Raw genomic sequence first — 21,283 nt, forward strand, 5'->3', positions numbered from 1 at the left:
GGCTAGAGCTTTGATGCCACACATACACCCACATGCTGATGCCACATATACACCCACACACATATTCACCACATATGCTGCTGCTACTATCTATTATATATTCCGTTGCCTAGTCACTTTACCCCTACCTATATGTAGATAGTTACCTCAGTTACCTTGTACCCCTGCACATTGACTCAGTACTGGTATGCCATGTATATTGCCATGTTACTTTTACTCGTTATTATAATTAATTATTCACTGTGTGTCACTATTCTTCCTGTTACTATTTCAATTATTATTATTTTTAAAATCTTTATCTTAACTCTGCATTGTTCAGAATAGTACCCACAAGAAAGCATTTCACTGTTAATCTACACATGTTATTTACAAAGCATGTGACACGTTATTTCATTTTATAATTTTATATATATCTCATATGACCACTTTTTCATGAATTTGATGACATACTGTAAGCTTGAAGCCCATTTAAAAACTGTATGGGAACAAGGAAGTAGGTGAGACTTTCATAGGGTATTAAACAGTCAAAACACTAGACCTAGCTACAAATAATATACAGTAAAATTAAATATCCAGTTACTTCATCATTTTCATGTGCTGCCTGAGCTCTGTCATAATAATTAGTGTTTGTGACTGTTGCTCAGTAGACACTCCTCTGGTCCCGAACGGATAAAAGATGCATCTCCACTCTATATGTGGCAAACACACACACACGTCACATTTTCCCCCCATCCACATGAGTGTAATGTAAGATTATGAATGATACTGCAACACTTAAAATGTGTCAAGACTGGTTTTGTTAAGGTTTTATGAATGCCTTATGTATACCCCCTTCAAGTAAAGTTGAGTGTTTTTACAGCAACCAAAACCATTCAGTGATTTTATTGAACCAGTTACTTCAACAGTGTAAATACCACACTGTGGATTTGATTGAATCCTAACAAAGATCTAGATAACTCAAATTCAATTTCATGCCACGACATCGATCTATGATTTACACAAAAGCCTAAGTCACAAGCACAGATCTCAAGTTAGGATTTTATTCGGCCCTCAGTGTTGACATTCACACAGGCTTCCAGCACTCACCACCATAGCAGAGATGAAGACTTCCCGCCCATTCCAAAGGCCACTGGGGCGCTGGGCACTGCAGTGCTTGGTTGCATTCCCCATGAGGATGTCAAACACTCGAATCTCATGGCCGTTATACAACAGCTCCTCCTATAGGGACCAAGCAATCATTACATGATCAGAACCCCTTTCAAAATTGCAGGAGGCCATCTTTATGAACGAACATCAGAAAATAGCCAAATACAGTTAATTCGGAAAGTATTCAGAACCCCTGAGTTTTTCCACATTTTGTTAAGTTACAAACTTATTCTAAAATTGATTAAATTGTGTTTTCTTTCTCATCAATCTATACACAATACCCTATAATGACAAAGAAAAAATGTGTTTTAGAAATTTTTACAAATGTATTAAAATAAAAAAACGGAAATATCACACTTACATAAGTATTCAGACCCTTTACTCAGTACTTCATAGAGTAAAGTGTCTGAATACATTGCACCAATATTTTCAGCTCTCTCCAGAGATGTTCGATCGGGTTCAAGTCTCCCGAGTGGCTCAGCGGTCTAAGGCACTGCTTTGCAGTGCTAGAGGCATCACTACAGACACTGCTTTGATCCTGGGCTGTATCACAACCGGCCGTGATTGGGAGTCCCATAGGGTGGCACACAATTGGCCCAATATCGCCCTGGTTAGGGTTTGGCCGGTGTAGACAGTCATTGTAAATAAGAATTTGTTCTTAACTGACTTGCCTAGTTAAATCAAGGACACTCAGAGACTTGTCCCGAAGCTACTCCTCCATTGTCTCAGCTGTGTGCTTAGGGACATTGTCCTGTTGGAAGGTGAACCTTCTCCCCAGTCTGAGGTCCTGAGCGCTCTGGAGCAAGTTTTCATCAAGGATCTCTCTGTACTTTGCTTCGTTAATCTTTTCCTCGATCCTTACTAGTCTCCCAGTCCTTTCCCCTGAAAAACATCCCCACAGCATGATGCTGCCACCACCATGCTAAAACGTAGGGATGGTGCCAGGTTTCCTCCAGACGCTTGGCTTTCAGGTCAAAGAGTTCAATCTTGGTTTCATCAGACCAGAGAATCTTGTTTCTCATGGTCTGAGAATCCTTTCGGTGCCTTTTGGCAAACTCCAAATGGCTGTATTTGTATTTATTATGGATCCCCATTAGCTGCTGCTTCCTGGGGTCCAGTAAAATCAAGGCAGTTTATACCATTTTTAAAACATTATAATACATTCACAGATTTCACAACACACTGTGTGCCCTCAGGCCCCTACTCCACCACTACCATATATCTACAGTACTAAATCCATGTGTATGTATAGTGCGTATGTTATCATGTATATGTGTGTCTGTGCCAATGTTTGTGTTGCTTCACAGTCCCACTGTTCCATAAGATGTTTTTTTAATCTGTTTTTAAATCAAATTTTACTGCTTGCGTCAGTTGCTTGATGTGGAATAGAGTTCCATATAGTCATTGCTCTATGTAGTACTGTGCGTCTCCCATAGTCTGTTCTGGACTTGGGGACTGTGAAGAGACCTCTTGTGGCATGTCTTGTGGGGTATGCATGGGTGTCCGAGCTGTGCACCAGTAGTTTAGACAGATAGCTCGGTGCATTCAAAATGTCAATACCTCTCATAAATACAAGTAGTGATGAAGTCAATCTCTCCTCCACTTTCAGCCAGGTTGACATGCATATTATTAATATTAGCTCTCTGTGTCCATCCAAGGGCCAGCCGTGCTGTCTTGTTCTGAGCCAATTGCAATTTTCCTAAGTCCTTTTCTTGTTGCACCTGACCACACGACTAAACAGTAGTCAAGGTGCAACAAAACTAGGGCCTGTAGGACCTGTCTTGTTGATAGTGTTGTTAAGAAAGCAGAGCATCACTTTATTATAGACAGACTTCTCCCCATCTTAGCTACTACTGCATCAATATGTTTTGACCATGACAGTTTACAATCTAGGGTTACTCCAAGCAGTTTAGTCATCTCAACTTGCTCAATTTCCACATTATTTATTGCAAGATTTAGTTGAAGTTTAGGGTTTAGTGAGTGTTTTGTTCCAAATACAATGCTTTAAGTTTCAGAAATACTCAGGGCTAACTTATTCCTTTCCACCCACTCTGAAACTAACTGCAGCGCTTTGTTGAGTGTTAGTCATTTCAGTCACTGTAGTAACTGTCGTGTATAGTGTTGCAGTCATCCGCATACATAGACACTCTGGCTTGACTCAAATTCAGTGGCATGTCGTTAGTAAAAAATTTAAAAAGCAAGGGGCCTAAACAGCTACCCTGGAGAATTCCTGATTCTAACTGGACTATATTTGAGAGGCTTATAGCAGGTGGTGTAAAGCCATAACACACAAGTTTTTTCAGCAGCAGACTATGATCGATAATGGCAAAAGCATCACTGAATCTAATAAGACAGCCCCCACAATCATTTTATCATCAATTTCTCTCAGCCAATCATCAGTCATTTGTGTAAGTGCTGTGCTTGTTGAGTGTCCTTCTCTAAAAGCATGCTGAAATTCTGTTGTCAATTTGTTTACTGTGAAATAGCATTGTATCTGGTCAAACACCATTTTTTCCAGAAGTTTACCAAGAGTTGGTAACAGGCTGATTGGTCAGTTATTTGAGCCAGTAAAGGGGGCTTTACTATTCTTGGGTAGCGGAATAACTTTAGCTTCCCTCCAGGCCTTAGGGCACAAAATTGAAGATGTGGCAAATAAGAGTGGCAATATCGTCTGCTATTATCCTCAGTAATTTAGTCCTGGGCGACTTTAACCTCCCCACGTCTACCTTTGACTCATTCCTCTCTGCCTCCTTCTTTCCACTCCTCTCCTCTTTTGACCTCACCCTCTCACCTTCCCCCCCTACTCACAAGGCAGGCAATACGCTCGACCTCATCTTTACTAGATGCTGTTCTTCCACTAACCTCACTGCAACTCCCCTCCAAGTCTCCGACCACTACCTTGTATCCTTTTCCCTCTCGCTCTCATCCAACACTTCCCACGCTGCCCCTACTCGGATGGTATCGCGCCGTCCCAACCTTCGCTCTCTCTCCCCCGCTACTCTTTCCTCTTCCATCCTTTCATCTCTTCCCTCTGCTCATACCTTCTCCAACCTTTCTCCTGACTCTGCCTCCTCAACCCTCCTCTCTTCCCTTTCTGCATCCTTTGACTCTCTATGTCCCCTATCCTCCAGGCCGGCTCGGTCCTCCCCTCCCGCTCCGTGGCTCGATGACTCATTGCGAGCTCACAGAACAGAGCTCCGGGCAGCCGAGCGGAAATGGAGGAAAACTCGCTCCCTGCGGACCTGGCATCCTTTCACTCCCTCCTCTCTACATTTTCCTCCTCTGTCTCTGCTGCTAAAGCCACTTTCTACCACTCTAAATTCCAAGCATCTGCCTCTAACCCTAGGAAGCTCTTTGCCACCTTCTCCTCCCTCCTGAATCCTCCTCCCCCTCCCCCCTCCTCCCTCTCTGCAGATGACTTCGTCAACCATTTTGAAAAGAAGGTCGACGACATCCGATCCTCGTTTGCTAAGTCAAACGACACCGCTGGTTCTGCTCACACTGCCCTACCCTGTGCTCTGACCTCTTTCTCCCCTCTCTCTCCAGATGAAATCTCGCTTCTTGTGACGGCCGGCCGCCCAACAACCTGCCCGCTCGACCCTATCCCCTCCTCTCTCCTCCAGACCATTTCCGGGGACCTTCTCCCTTACCTCACCTCGCTCATCAACTCATCCCTGACCGCTGGCTACGTCCCTTCCGTCTTCAAGAGAGCGAGAGTTGCACCCCTTCTGAAGAAACCTACACTCGATCCCTCCGATGTCAACAACTACAGACCAGTATCCCTTCTTTCTTTTCTCTCCAAAACTCTTGAACGTGCCGTCCTTGGCCAGCTCTCCCGCTATCTCTCTCAGAATGACCTTCTTGATCCAAATCAGTCAGGTTTCAAGACTAGCCATTCAACTGAGACTGCTCTTCTCTGTATCACGGAGGCGCTCCGCACTGCTAAAGCTAACTCTCTCTCCTCTGCTCTCATCCTTCTAGACCTATCGGCTGCCTTCGATACTGTGAACCACCAGATCCTCCTCTCCACCCTCTCCGAGTTGGGCATCTCCGGCGCGGCCCACGCTTGGATTGCGTCCTACCTGACAGGTCGCTCCTACCAGGTGGCGTGGCGAGAATCTGTCTCCTCGCCACGCGCTCTCACCACTGGTGTCCCCCAGGGCTCTGTTCTAGGCCCTCTCCTATTCGCTATACACCAAGTCACTTGGCTCTGTCATAACCTCACATGGTCTCTCCTATCATTGCTATGCAGACGACACACAATTAATCTTCTCCTTTCCCCCTTCTGATGACCAGGTGGCGAATCGCATCTCTGCATGTCTGGCAGACATATCAGTGTGGATGACGGATCACCACCTCAAGCTGAACCTCGGCAAGACGGAGCTGCTCTTCCTCCCGGGGAAGGACTGCCCGTTCCATGATCTCGCCATCACGGTTGACAACTCCATTGTGTCCTCCTCCCAGAGCGCTAAGAACCTTGACGTGATCCTGGACAACACCCTGTCGTTCTCAACCAACATCATGGCGGTGGCCCGTTCCTGTAGGTTCATGCTCTACAACATCCGCAGAGTACGACCCTGCCTCACACAGGAAGCGGCGCAGGTCCTAATCCAGGCACTTGTCATCTCCCGTCTGGATTACTGCAACTCGCTGCTGGCTGGGCTCCCTGCCTGTGCCATTAAACCCCTACAACTCATCCAGAACGCCGCAGCCCGTCTGGTGTTCAACCTTCCCAAGTTCTCTCACGTCACCCCGCTCCTCCGCTCTCTCCACTGGCTTCCAGTTGAAGCTCGCATCCGCTACAAGACCATGGTGCTTGCCTACGGAGCTGTGAGGGGAACGGCACCGCAGTACCTCCAGGCTCTGATCAGGCCCTACACCCAAACAAGGGCACTGCGTTCATCCACCTCTGGCCTGCTCGCCTCCCTACCATTGAGGAAGTACAGTTCCCGCTCAGCCCAGTCAAAACTGTTCGCTGCTCTGGCCCCCCAATGGTGGAACAAACTCCCTCACGACGCCAGGACAGCGGAGTCAATCACCACCTTCCGGAGACACCTGAAACCCCACCTCTTCAAGGAATACCTAGGATAGGATAAGTAATCCTTCTCACCCCCCCTTAATGATTTAGATGCACTATTGTAAAGTGGCTGTTCCACTGGATGTCAGAAGGTGAATTCACCAATTTGTAAGTCGCTCTGGATAAGAGCGTCTGCTAAATGACTTAAATGTAAATGTAAATGTAATTTTCCATCCAGATTGTCAGACCCAGGTGTCTTGTCATTGTTGAAAGACAACAATCATTTTTTCACCTCTTCCACACTGATTTTATGGAATTCAAAAGTACAATTCTTGTCTTTCATAATTTGGTCCGATACACTTGGATGTGTAGTGTCAGCGTTTGTTGCTTGCATGTCATCCCTAAGTTTGCTTATCTTGCCAATGATAAAGTAATTCAAGTAGTTTGCAATATCATTGGGCTTTGTGATGAATGATCCATCTGATTCAATGAATGAAGGAGCCGAGTTGGCTTTTTCCCCCAAAATTTCATTTAAGGTGCCCCAAAGCTTTTTACCATCATTCTTTATATAATTTAAATTGTTTCATAGTGTAGTTTATTTTGTTTAGTCACATGATTTCTTAATTTGCAGTACGTTTGCCAATCAGTTGGGCTGCCAGACTCAATTGCCATACCCTTTGCCTCTCATCTGAGTGAATATGCCTTAGGCATGCTGCAAGAAGGCATGAGGACTGCAGACGTGGCCAGGGCAATAAATTGCAATGTCTATACTGTGAGACGCCTAAAACAATGCTACAGGGAGACAGGATGGACAGCTGATCATCCTCGCAGTGGCAGACCACATGTAACAACACCTGCACAGGATTGGTACATCCGAACATCACACCTGTGGGACAGGTACAGGATGGCAACAACAACTGCCCGAGTTACACCAGGAACGCACAATCCCTCCATCAGTGCTCAGACTGTCCGCAATAGGCTGAGAGAGGCTGGACTGAGAGCTTGTAGGCCTGTTGTAAGGCAGGTCCTCACCAGACATTACCTGCAACAACGTCGCCTATGGGCACAAACCTACCTTCGCTGGACCAGACAGGAATGGCAAAAAGTGCTCTGTACTGACGAGTCGTGGTTTTGTCTCACCATGGGTGATGGTCGGATTCGCGTTTATCGTCAAAGGAATGAGCGTTACACCGAGGCCTGTACTCTGGAGCGGGATTTGGAGGTGGAGGGCCCGCCATGGTCTGGGGCGGTGTGTCACAGCATCATCGGACTGAGCTTGTTGTCATTGCAGGCAATCTCAATGCTATGCGTTACAGGGAAGACATCCTCCTCCCTCATGTGGCACCCTTCCTCTGCAGGCTCATCCTGACATGACCCTCCAGCATGACAATGCCACCAGCCATACTGCTCGTTCTGTGCGTGATTTCCTGCAAGACAGGAATGTCAGTGTTCTGCCATGGCCAGCGAAGAGCCCGGATCTCAATCCCACTGAATACGTATGGAACCTGTTGGATCAGAGGGTAAGGGCTAGGGCCATTCCCCCCAGAAGTGTCTGGGAACCTGCAGATGCCTTGGTGGAAGAGTGGGGTAACATCTCACAGCAAGAACTGGCAAATCTGGTGCAGTCCATGAGGAGGAGATGCACTGCAGTACTTAATGCAGCTGGTGGCCACACCAGATACTGACTGTTACTTTTGATTTTGAACCCCCCTTTGTTCAGGGTCACATTATTCAATTTCTGTTAGTCACATGTCTGTGGAACTTGTTCAGTTTATTTCTCAGTTGTTGAATCTTGTTATGTTCATACAAATATTTACACGTTAAGTTTGCTGAAAATAAATGCAGTTGACAGTGAGAGGATGTTTCTTTTTTTGCAGAGTTTATGAGCAGCATGGCGTGAAATGGAACTGTTAAATGATATGCATTGTCTAAATCTTGCTTCTCTATGGTCTCTGCATGATGGATCAACTCGCAGGGTGGGGACAGACAGCCCATCTCAGTACGGAGTGCAGCTCACAATGAATGTAGACCTGTCATCTCATTATGGTAACTTTCTTCCTTGTGACAGGTATGCCTACATTTGCTGCAGCATAGCCTATGTATGTTACAGTAATATAAAAACAGAATGCGCGTCTAATTTACCCATCTCCATCTGGCTTAGTTTTTTTTATTGTAAAGGTTATTATATTTTTAATTGCACCTCCAGAGTATTAAAACAGCCTTTCACTTGAATATCATTGCTTTAAATCAGTGCAACAGGTTCCATACGTATTATATTTTTAATTGCACCTCCAGAGTATTAAAACAGCCTTTCACTTGAATATCATTGCTTTAAATCAGTGCACGTGTGAGAAAACTTGTCATTATGGGTTATTGGGTGTAGATTGCTGGGGAATTGTTTTTATTTAATCCATTTTAGAATAAGCTTCTAACGTAACAAAATGTGGAAAAAGTCAAGGGGTCTAAATACTTTCTGAAGGCACTGTAGTTGTACCTCATCCTTTCTGATGATATGAGTAGACTACATAACTCATGCTCTTTGTGGAAGTGACAGAGATCCAAGATATTAAACTTTTAAACACCTATGAACAAGATTTATTTTCTCACTAGGGCTGTCAGTCAATCAAATAAATTATTATCATTACTAAGTCTTGCATAGTTTGTTTTTGTGTCTGTATGTTACATTGAAATTGCCTAACATTTCATTGATTTGATCACAATTCCCACAGTAGAGCAAAACGTTGATAGTGTTAACTAAAGGGGAAAACTCAAATAAGATGAGTGAAGTTCAATCTAATTCTTCTCTGCGCAGGCGGATATTTCTTCTGCGAGGCAGTCCGATGGGAGTTGCGCTGCAGCGCAGAGGGAACATTGACGCACCTGCACACACACAAACAACATACATCGTTTTTACAGGGGTTGGAGAACACTCACAGCCATGGGCTTCTCCAGAAGAATATGGTAGCCTTTCTTTGCCAGTGCTATGGCAGGGTCCTGGACAAAAAGACAAGGAAACACACTATCCTAGAACAGCAATCATGGATTCTAAATGTTAACATGAGTGTCATTCTCCTTTTTGACACTGTAGCATCAAAGGGCAAAATACTTTTTGGAGTAGTCTTGTCAGACCCTGTGCATCCTAAAATAGTTCTGTTGAAATGGTTGATCAGATTCTGTGACATCGCTAGCAAATTTGATTGATCGAGTAACATGTATCCTCTTCTACTCTAAGCCTATGATGAAGGTCTAGGGTACAAATGAACACAGCATCCACAAACTTCTCTCTTGCCACTGTACCATGCCAATCTGGGAACAAGGAATATAATCAGTAGCATGAATTGCTCAATGTCTAGACAGGTGTTAAGACATATTATGCATGCAAAATACACTTGCTTGTACTTGACATTGTGACATAAAACACCATGATAGCTTAAGGAAATTATGTCATGCTTATGGCAATATGACACTGGTTATGAAGTATAGTTCAAATGAGGTGCTACCAAATAAGGGAGAGGGAAGAAAATGGGTGTGGGCTGACATTGACTTAACACTCACACCAGCAAACACATTTTCATCTGCTACTCTGTGTTGCTTCTGAAGTTTTCCTGGGATCAGCCACTCCAACGACCTACTATGAATTTGAGTAATCACTGTTACCATTATCATTATTATCACTTTTACGTGAAACCTTAGTCAAGACCGAATAGCTGGTAGCACACTTCAGTTCTGATGGAAAGAAGTTGAGAATGATTTAGTGGGAAATCCTCTATCTTACCAAGATCAGATGGTCAACTCATTTAAATTCTTTCAGTCAGTATTGACAAGATCAGATGTGGAGAGCAGAGACTCTCATGCGTTGAGGATGGAGGCAAAGAGTGAGTACGTCTCCCCACGGTTCCCAGCTCGCACCACAATGACATCCACAGGTGACTGTATGGTTACGTCTCCGATTTTGGTGGCCTCTCCCCGGAAATGTCCCCGATTAGCACTGGGAAAGAAAGAATAAACTATAAAGTTATAAATTGAGGTTGATATTTCAATTAAAAGCTCAACCAACAAACCTCAATTTCAATCAAAAGCTGTTAAAAGGATGTCTATCCCTGTACTGCTGGTAACTCCTTTGCTTTGCTGCACAACTATGAGAATACATTGTAACCACCTCATGAACAACCATTCCCATGAACATAAGAGCATCTAACAGCATATTGGTAAACAAACTTGGGTGATCAAAAAAAATGTATAGTTAAATGCCTTTTTCTCCCACAGCTATAACAGACACAAGAAATAAAAGGTGTCATTCTGTACTATCATACCATAAAACTGCATGGGAGTAGAAGCAGATACTGTAAGTACTGGGAGTTGCTCAGTAGGAGTAAGGCCTTGCGATGTTCTGTTCCACAACACAATCAACAAGATCATCACTATGAGGAGTACATGGGGGATTATTCATTCAGAGGTCAGATTATTACCTACAGCAGATTTTCAAATTCCCTACTACAAATAGATACATGTTAAATGAAAAGACAATGAAGCTCTGCTTCCTAACATATTACAGATGTTTCATCAAGTAAGTTAAATGATGATGTCACCTCTATTGCACTCTACACTGCCCTTTCCCACCTGGACAAAAGGAACACCTATGTGAGAATGCTGTTCATTGACTACAGCTCAGCGTTCAACACCATAGTACCCTCAAAGCTCATCGCCAAGCTAAGGATCCTGGGACTAAACACCTCCCTCTGCAACTGGATCCTGGACTTCCTGACAGGCCGCCCCCAGGTGGTGAGGGTAGGTAGCAACACATCTGCCACGCTGATCCTCAACACTGGAGCTCCCCAGGGGTGCGTGCTCAGTCCTCTCCTGTACTCCCTGTTCATCCACGACTGCATGGCCAGGCACGACTCCAACACCATCATTAAGTTTGCTGACAACACAACAGTGGCAGGCAGGCCTGATCACCGACAATGACGGTGATCAATGTAACCAAGACTAAGGTGATGATTGTGGACTACAGGAAAAGGAGCACCGAGCACGTCCCCATTCTCATCGACGGGCTGTAGTGGAGCAGGTGGAGAGCTTCAAATTCCTTGGTGTCCACATCAACAACAAACTAGATTGGTCCAAATACACCAAGACAGTCGTGAAGAAGGCATGACAAAGCCTATTCCCCCTCAGGAAACTAAAAAGATTTGGCATGGGCCCTGAGATCCTCAAAAGGTTCTACAGCTGCAACAGAGAGCATCCTGACCGGTTGCATCACTGCCTGGTACGGCAATTGCTCGGCCTCCAACCGCAAGGCACTTCAGAGGGTAGTGCGTACGGCCCAGTACATCACTGGGGATAAGCTGCTTGCCATCCAGGACCTCTACACCAGGCATTGTCAGAGGAAGGCCCTAAAAATTGTCAAAGACCCCAGCCACAGACTGTTCTCTCTACTACCGCATGGCAAGTGGTACCGGAGTGCCAAGTCTAGGACAAAAAGGCTTCTCAACAGTTTCTACCCCCAAGCCACAAGACTCCTATTTGCATTGTGTGCCTCCCCAACCCCTCTTTTGCACAGCTGCTACTCTGTTTATCTTATATGCAGTCACTTTAACTATACATTCATGTACATACTACCTAAATGGCCCGACAAAACCGTGCTCCCGCACATTGACTAACCGGGCTATCTGCAGTGTCCCACCACCCGCCAACCCCTCTTTTTACTCTTCTGCTACTCTCTGTTCATCATATGCACAGTCACTTTAACAATACCTACATGTACATACTACCTCAATAAGCCTGACTAACAGGAGTCTGTATACAGCCTTGCTACTCTTTTTTTCAAATGTCTTTCTACTGTTGTTTTATCTCTTTACTTACCCACACACACACACACACACCTTTTTTTCCCACACCATTGGTTGGAGCCTGTAAGTAACATTTCACTGTGGGGTCTACACCTGTTGTATTCAGCGCATTTGACAAAATGTTGATTTGATTAAACATACTGATCTGAGAATAAAGTTGTCATCAGACAAAAATATAGTATTTTTTTGGAGCAGTCTTACCTAGAACTTCTATAGTATGGTGACCAATTTTAATGGAAACTACTGCCATCAGCACTGTGTTGTAAATGAAATAGGGGAAATCTAAATAATATGGGGACTCGAATGGTTGCACAAGAGCCTCCTCAGCTCTTGACATGCAAAGTTGAAAGACCACAACTAAAAATTAATATTCATAAGCATTGAAACCTTGGCATACCCAACTCCATATTTGAGCTCTATAGAATGATTAATTACATTGAGATAATTGTAGAAATATTGATGCAGACCTATGATGATCATACTTAAGACCTGCTACCATCTAGAGTTCATAAAGAACACAAGGAATACTATTTTCTGAAAAGAAACACTGTATATTTATGCTGCACTATAGATGAAGAGAAACAGATCACTCTGTGACTAAGTTTAGCATCCATTGTAATTTCATAAGCAGTAAAAACACACCAACAGAATCTTTGGGATGCTCGTCATACGGTGAGAAAGGCCTCAATGTGATTACGTGAAATACATTAGTGAAGTTAAAACTACATTTATAAAACTGTCTTTATTTGACTAATATATCAAACAGATTAACAATGCTTATAAAAACACTACATGGAGGAAATGTCAGTGCGTTTCTACGGCATAGTCACTATTTTCCTTTATCCACCCAAGAAAAGTAGTTACAGCGAGCCTCGGGATTGGATGCATGGCCCTGAGGGCGGTTACACACAAAGAACTGCTTGCCCATGTTTGGACCTGCCTTCTTGACTGTGCGGAGTACACAGGGTTCCCCATGAGCCTTACAGGGGGGCGGTGGAGGTGGCCCACGCAGGACCGTCTTCCAGAACCCACCCAGTGAAGCCCCCTTCCTGGGACATGGGGGGTCTACAGTAGCCAGGGCTGCATCCTTCTCCTGGTTTTGACTATTGACACTGGCATCCTGCATGTTGCTGCCCGGTACATGGACTTTGTCTCCCATACAGACACCCTGGGGATATTCTGTGCACGGCGTGCCTGGAATTGATGGAACATCTTGTCCTGCAGAATGTCCTCCCTTGAAGGTATGTGGTTGTGATGCGGTCATTTCATTTCTCTCTTCTCCCCTCTCACACTGACTCACAGGGTCTTCCCTGGTTGGGGCCACAGGTATGGATTTGGGCTTGAAAAAGGCTAGGAGGTTGCCCTGGGGCTTTGGGGTAGCAGCCTTCAGTGTCATAATCTTTTTGCTCTTTGGTACACAGGATTCCACTGCCAACTTCCGTTTCATTCCAGTGGAGGTGGTCCCTGCTGATCCCAGTGGATTCAGGTTCTCTCGGGTCTCCCCAGTCTCCTGAGATCCTGGTAGTGGGTCCCTGCAAGCCTCTCTGGCAGGTTGTTGTTGGTCCATCTTGACAAGGAAGCGTGAGAGTTTCTGCTGCCTGCCAGCGAACTCTGGTAGGTTGCGGGTACAGAGGGGAGGCAGCTTGGCGCTGGACAGGAGGGGGCAGCACAGTTTCCCCCAGACAGGGCAGTGATCAGACCCCTCCACCTCTGGCATGATGTCTGCTGCCACAAACCCCCTTTTAACCAAGGGATGGTCTGCGAAGATGTAGTCGATACGTGTGCCATAGTTGGTCTGCCTGGCTCCAGTCATAGTGTTCCAACAGGTGAAGGCCTTGGAGCGTGTTGGGTGAAAATGGCGGAAGGTGTCCACAAACTTGCCGCTGCGGAGGGGTTTTGATGAGGTATTCTCAGACTCCTCATTGTTTTTTTCATACTCATTTCCTTCACTGTCATCAACCAGTAAACCGTTTAGCCATTTCCTCCCGGGGTGATCCTCAAAATCCTCCTAATAAAAGTAAACAGATAGGAGTAACATCATCAGCTATTAATAAACAGAAGTCAAAAATATAAAGTAAATGTGATTTATGTCTGAATGAAGATATCAAACCTATCACCTGAAAGAATTCTGATTACTTCACTTACTATGTAATCTGGGTCACAGTGATCTATGGGCCGGTGGGATGTATTCACATCTCCCAAGATGATTACACGGCTGGGTGAACCGGTCAGAGAAAACAAAGAGAAATTAGACTTCCAATAAAACGCATTGAACAAATCTCATATCAGTTTGTCCCCTATTATGATACCCACCCAACCCAAGCCCTCCTGCATATAGCCCACTCACCTCCCAGCTTCTAAAATTGCTTCAGCCCGATATTGAAGCAGCTTGTAGAACTGCAGTTTGAAATGTTTACGTTCAGGCTTTTCTGGGTCAGCTCGTGGGCAGTATACATTGATAACCGTAACTGTTTCAGGTGTGTCTTCACACCTGTGAAAAAGCAAGTGGGCACACAAAGAAACACTCAGATCATTGGGGAAACACAATGGCTTTTCAGTGCCACAACAGGTTAACAATTGATACAATCCATGACATTATTTCAGAAAACCTAAAGAATAGCATGGGGCAAATCATGTGATAAAGGTCTATTTTTTTCCCTCCGTACATGACTCTGTGCTGTGTGAGAACAGCCCTTCCCTCGTTGTCCAGGAGCTGCAGCTCCTCACTGGAGAACTCACTCGAGTCACCATAGCATCCAATGGTCCCCTCGTGGTTGGTGGTCAGCAGACCGGTCAAGCCCTCTTCTGCAGCAAATGGGGTGGCACTGTCTTTGCAGTAAGTAGCAACTCCTATTTAATAAACAGATTAGGGAGGTACATACTAATGTAGGAATGTGAAGGCACAATGGGAGAACATAGGACTCAAAACATCCTTTAATACGGAATACTATTTCTGTGGGTCATTCTTTTTTTGTCAGGAATTTGTGATAATGGAACTAATGGACCAATGCAATCCATGGGAACTAATTCAAAAACAGACCAGGGACACTTTCAGGGGACCCAAAGGTCATTGTGTCTTGCTCTCTGATATAAAAGGGATTATGTGGCTATTTTGTTCATACGAAAATGACTGAATCTGGGCTTGCGTGATTCTCAAGCTCAATACTTTGGAAAATTATGAATGGTCCCAACCTGAGTAGCCACTGCGTCCACGACTAAAGCTGAAATATGAGTTATAACCTTCAACAATAGCAGTCCTCTCATCCAGCAGGTCTCCTGTCACAGACAAACCCAGGGTGACAGAATTAGTAGCTAGCCTAGCTGTAACATTGTCAGAGTTCAAATTGTAGCAGAGATTCTTACATGTATTGTACAATCACATATTTATCATATCTTCCGTTACATTATCAAGTTAGCCCGAGTGCCAATCTGTTTGCCCTAGCATGCCTGCCAACTCGTCACTCAAAATATACTGTAGACTCTCCCGCGTAAAATTCTTACTTGTTACTTTTGTCTCTTGGACACATACAATGTCAGCATCCAGCGACTCAAGCGCATTTTTAATTCCGCCCTTGAACGTTCTTATGCCATTAATGTTCCAACTGACAATCTTCATAGTTTTACGACACTCGTGACCAACGTTTCACATATTTTCTACAATTTGCTTTACAAAAATTGTACTTGAAACGTGACGACTGGATAACACGGAAGTGACCCGGAAGTACGTCAATCGAATAAGAACATTTTCGACAGTTTCCTAACCCAGAGGCACAAAATCGCTACACTTCCGGGAAAGCTTGCAAAAACAAACCAAGCAGACCAGGCCAGGGTTTGAGAAGTCAACGAGAGAAATGAACAATTCTTCCTCAGTAGTTCAATTTTCTTAATCTAAAAACACAACCTAGATAGGAGCCAATGCACTATGCAGAAATCACTCCACCATTACCTGGTTGCTAAAATTAAAGTAGTTTGCCCTAATTTCAGTTTGTGCTCCTCCCTTGGACTTGATTAATTAATTAAGGTCACTGATTAGTAAGGAACTCACCTCACCTGGTTGTCTAGGTCTTAATTGAATGGAAAAAAACAAAAAAATAGTTGACACTAGGCCCTCCATGGAATGAGTTTGACACCCCTAGTGTCGAGAATCATTGTACCATCTAAACTAGAGGTCGACCGATTATGATTTTCAACACCAATACCGATTATTGGAGGACCAAAAAAAGCCGATACCGATTAATCGGCCGGGTTTTTTTTAGGTTTTTTTTTTAGAAAATGTATTTGTAATAATGACAATTATAACAATACTGAATGAACACTTATTTTAACTTAATATAATACATCAATAAAATCAATTTAGCCACAAATAAAATGAAACATGTTCAATTTGGTAAAATAATGCAAAAACAAAGTGTTGGAGAAGAAAGTAAAAATGCAATATGTGCCATGTAAAAAATATAATGTTTAAGTTCCTTGCTCAGAACATGAGAACATATGAAAGCTGGTGGTTCCTTTTAACAGGAGTCTTCAATGTTCCCAGGTAATATATACCTGGGAGCATATACCCTGACTCTGCGTGCAATGAACGCAAGAGAAGTGACACAATTGCACCTGGTTAATATTGCCTGCTAACCTGGATTTGTTTTAGCAAAATATGCAGGTTTAAAAATATATACTTCTGTGTATTGATTTTAAGAAAGGCATTGATGTTTATGGTTAGGTACAGTCGCGCAATGATTGTGTTTTTTTCCCGCAAATGCGCTTTTGTTAAATCATCCCCCCTCGCAACGAGCCAGGTTAGCAGGCAATATTAACTAAATATACAGGTTTAAAAATATATACTTGTGTATTGATTTTAAGAAAGCCTAGTGGTTAGAGCATTGGACTAGCAACCAGAAGATTGCAAGTTCAAACCCCCGAGCTGACAAGGTACAAATCTGTCATTCTGCCCCTGAACAGGCAGTTAACCCACCATTCCCAGGCCATCATTGAAAATAAAAATTTGTTCTTAACTGACTTGCCTGATTAAATAAAGGTAAAATTATGATTACACATTGGAGCAAGACAGTCCTTTTTCGCAAATACGCACCGCATCGATTATATGCAACGCAGGACAGCCTAGATAAACTAGTAATATCATCAACCATGTGTAGTTAACTAGTGATTATGATTGATTGTATTTTTATAAGATAAGTTTAATGCTAGCTAGCAACTTACCTTGGCTTCTTACTGCATTCACGTAACAGGCAGGCTCCTCGTGGAGTGCAATGTAATCAGGTGGTTAGAGCATTGGACTAGATAACATTCACTATATATCTCATTGAGCAAAGCGGGGAGAGGCTGCCTGTTATCACAGTTCCAAGACCAGTCAGAAACTCCCATCTAATGCCACATTCAAAACTACTGGGAATTGGAAACTCGGAAATCTACGACTTCCCGACTTCAGCTCATTACTTTTTCACTATTTACTAATGACATGCCACTGGCTTTGAGAAAAGCGAGAGGGTCTATGTATGCGAATGACGAAAAACTATACATGTCAGCTACTACAGCGACTGAAATGACTGCAACACTTAACAAAGAGTTGCAGTTTCAGAGTGAGTGGCAAGGAATAAATTAGACCTAAATATTTCTGAAAATAAAAGCATTGTATTTGGGACAAATCATTCACTAAACCCTAAACCTTCTACCTTCTTAACAGCACTATCAACAAGGCAGGTCCTACAGGCCCTAGTTTTGTCGCACCTTGACTACTGTTCAGTCGTGTGGTCAGGTGCCACAAAAAATGACTTAGGAAAAATGCAATTGTCTCAGAACAGGGCAGCACGGCTGGCCCTTTGATGTACACAGAGAGCTAATATTAATAATATGCATGTCAACCTGGCTGAAAGTGGAGGAGAGATTGACTTCATCACTACTTGTATTTATGAGAGGTATTGACATGTTGAATGGAACGAGCTGTCTGTTTGAACTACTGGTGCACAGCTTGGACACCTATGCATATCCCACAAGACATGCCACAAGAGGTCTCTTCACAGTCCCCAAGTCCAGAACAGATTATGAGAGGCGCAAGGTACTATATAGAGCCATGACTACATGGAACTCTATTCCACATCAAGCAACTGATGCAAGCAGTAAAATTAGATTAAAAAAAAAACTGATAAAAAAAACTTATGGAACAGCGGGAAGTGTGAAGCAACACAAACATTGGCACAGACACATGCTTACACGTACACACACAAGATAACATACGCACTATACACACACGTACACTTGGATTTTGTACTGTAGATACTGTATGTGGTAGTGGTGGAGTAAGACACTGAGGGCACATAGTGTGTTGTGAAATCTGTGAATGTACTGTAATGTTTTAAAAATTGTACAAACTGCCTTAATTTTGCTGGACCCCAGAAAACGTAGCTGTTGGCTTGGCAGCAGCTAATGGGGATCCATAATAAATACAAATACCTAACCATAACCGTTTTATGTCACATTCACATGCTCGTCCAAACTAGCAAACTCAGAGATGTCAGACTTGCTACCTCGTTGTAGTTATATAACCAGTTAGCATGTCCTGAATCATTATAATTAATTATTTTTCTGAGTGAATACAAATGCACTGGAATTGTCATATTTAAAAAAAAAAAAAAATTGATATATTTTTTATATTTTTTGTATGTATTCTGTATTTTCTTATTTATACCCTTGTTTCGTTTTGCTAGACATGTTTAATTTTACCTTCTTGACAGCACTATCAACAAGATTGTTGATAATTTTGTATAATGAATAAAAAAATATATAAGTTTATGTTATTCCAATAAGAAAATGAGAACATGGATCAGAAGCATGCAACGAGTTGTATACGTTGTTTATTTGACATTATCTTTGGAATGAAAGCTTTTTGTAACAGAGTAACAATTGATTTGATAAAATATAATTATCTGTGTGTCTGTCTGTAGCATAGAGGTAGATAGAGAACTCTAGTGCCCAAACCCCTGTTTTAGCATGATGACTTTCACCATTTTGAAGTAGTCAACTGGGTTGATACTTCTTCATCCAGGTCACCAGTAGGTATCAGCCAATGAACTATACTCGTGAGCAAACACTCCATAACTGCAGGTGGCACTAAATTGCCAACCTTGGCTTTATACCTGTTCAAACAACACACTCCAGGACTGTGTGCACCTTTTCAGTTTTTTTGCCATCTCATAAGAAGTAGTAAAATAAGAAGATTATTGACTACTTCAAAACAGGGGTTGGAACCAAAATTGTCAATTTTTACATTCTGAACAGAACCATTTTTTTTTCAACTAGCAAAAACAAAGTTCTGAACCGTTGAGAGCCCCCCCAAAAAGTACCTGTTTATGTCGTTCCTTTCTATTCCTTTTTAAACCTAAGATTTTTTATATATATTTTTTTACATCTAGCTCAACATTAAATAACCACCAATCAGTGCTGATAGAGCAGCTTACTATGGAGTTGGCAAGCAATAGCCTAGTGGTTTATATGCGTGATAGACAGAAAAGTGTACAAAGCAAGATGAGACTTACATTTTGTGGGTGGGGAGAGGGCAAGAGAGGGAGGATGAGGCTTGGCTTGAAGCACTAAGAATCTTGTTATGCTATGCATTATCTGAATTAGGCCCACATAATTATATCTACGGATGAGCGGCTTCTATGAAGTAACTTTGAATGTCTTTGAACTTCTGAGAGTTGCCTTAACAATGGACTAGAGCTATTGTTAGCTAGCTAGATAGCTAGCTAGCTAACAAGCTTGTGTGTGCAGAGCAGCACCAGAATAAATTATACATCTTACCTTTTTGTAGTTAATAAATCAAATGTGAAATGTGATAACTATAGTATCCTTAACTAGCAGTGAAAAGGTTAATAAATTCTTCTCTAATTAAAAATCTCTCCCTAATTTCTGAATCACGCTTGTAACTTCGCCAGTCGGATACAGTAACCTATCCTTCGCAGGGGGTGAGGCAGGTAGCATAAACATACTATAAAATATTTACATCTGACAGACAGGCACTGGAATATGTTTCTGGGTGACAGAGTCAGGGCTTTGTATAGGTACTTTGTTGCGTTTTTTGTGGAACTGAAAAAAACATGCCAGGAACTAAAATAACATGATTAACAATTTCCCATGCTTTTAAAGTAATGGTTCTGTTCCGGAACTGTATAGATCACCTTCGTTCCCAGTTCTGATTCTGTTCCTCAAAAATGTAGTTATTTTTTCTGTTCTGGTCCCTGAACCGGTTCCAACCCCAACTTCAAAATGGATTCAATGTCACTGCCCGTACTCTCACAGACGCTATAGTAGTACAGATTCAATGATGCGATGTCTGTAAATCTATGGTCTGTAGTCATTCCAAATGTTGTGACACTGGACGTTGCTAGGGGGCAGTCGTTCACTGGTCTGTGTCTACTCACTCTCGTTGCTTCGGCGCGCAATGACTTTCAAAGTGCTAACTCAAGCTAGAAAGCAAAAAGCACATTGGCTGGAAAACCGGGGCGGTTAGCTTGTCCACACAAACTCGACGACGAAGTGTCATATTTTCTCTGAGGGTTGCCGGTTAGCTTAATTTCGACAAGATTTTGAAATAACCAACTGTACTTTTGGCCACAAACGTGAATCGATATTGGAGGTACGTAATTTAGTTAGCTATGCGCTTGATTGCTATGTTAGCGGCTGAATTCTAGGTAGACAATTAGCCTAGCTAGCTAGTCTGACCACAGACAGCCAGAAGTCTTTGTTTTGACAGTTCTGACAACTAAGTAGTGTAGCTAGCTATCTGCGAATCTCCGTGTCTGGTGACGTTAACTGTTAGTTCGCTTTAAGAATCAACTTAAAGCCTTAACTAACACGTTAGCTATTTCGCTAACTACTGCTAACAAATTAAAAATAAGTGTATTGGTCGCCTACACAATTTGCAGGTGCACCGAAATGCTTCTAGCTAGTTTCCAACATGGTTGGCAAGTTAACGTTAGCCTATAAGCTGATTGAATGCCTGCACACAGTAACGTTAGCTACAGACGGACAGTTACATTTTTCTTTACCATGGCCTTTACCCTGACAACAAAGATCACAAGTAAAGTGACTGAGAGGAGCCAGTTAAACTCATCTAACGTTAATCACATAATCTGACTCTTGACCGTCTGTGACTGGGCTGCCAGGTTTATTATTCACTTCACGCCATTTTAGCCAGTTGTCAGCTGCCAGCAACTCTTAAGATAGCAAATCATATTGTTAATCCTCAGGTTAGTTTGAA

General features: G+C 43.0%; 2 protein-coding genes across 2 annotated transcripts in view; one reads left to right on the forward strand and one right to left on the reverse strand.

Annotated features, from left to right (window-relative positions):
• Positions 1–12,735: 12,735 nt before the first annotated feature.
• On the reverse strand, positions 12,736–15,734 carry apex2 (APEX nuclease (apurinic/apyrimidinic endonuclease) 2). Its single transcript, XM_064922604.1, has 6 exons — positions 15,514–15,734; positions 15,205–15,288; positions 14,679–14,862; positions 14,360–14,503; positions 14,158–14,227; positions 12,736–14,020 (listed from the first exon to the last, which is right to left on the reverse strand). The coding sequence occupies exons 1-6, from the start codon at positions 15,626–15,628 to the stop codon at positions 12,842–12,844; spliced, it is 1,776 nt and encodes a 591-aa protein (XP_064778676.1). The 5' UTR covers positions 15,629–15,734; the 3' UTR covers positions 12,736–12,841.
• Positions 15,735–20,420: 4,686 nt separating this feature from the next.
• Positions 20,421–21,283, forward strand: part of LOC135504232 (protein bicaudal D homolog 2-like) — a 37,040-nt gene continuing 36,177 nt past the window's right edge. Inside the window, exon 1 of the mRNA XM_064922606.1 lies at positions 20,421–20,659. The gene's annotated coding sequence lies outside the window, so the exon portion shown is untranslated. The remainder of the gene's footprint in view (positions 20,660–21,283) is intronic.

The sequence above is a fragment of the Oncorhynchus masou genome, chromosome 18, assembly GCF_036934945.1.
Source record: "Oncorhynchus masou masou isolate Uvic2021 chromosome 18, UVic_Omas_1.1, whole genome shotgun sequence".
In the NCBI taxonomy this organism is placed as follows: domain Eukaryota; kingdom Metazoa; phylum Chordata; class Actinopteri; order Salmoniformes; family Salmonidae; genus Oncorhynchus; species Oncorhynchus masou.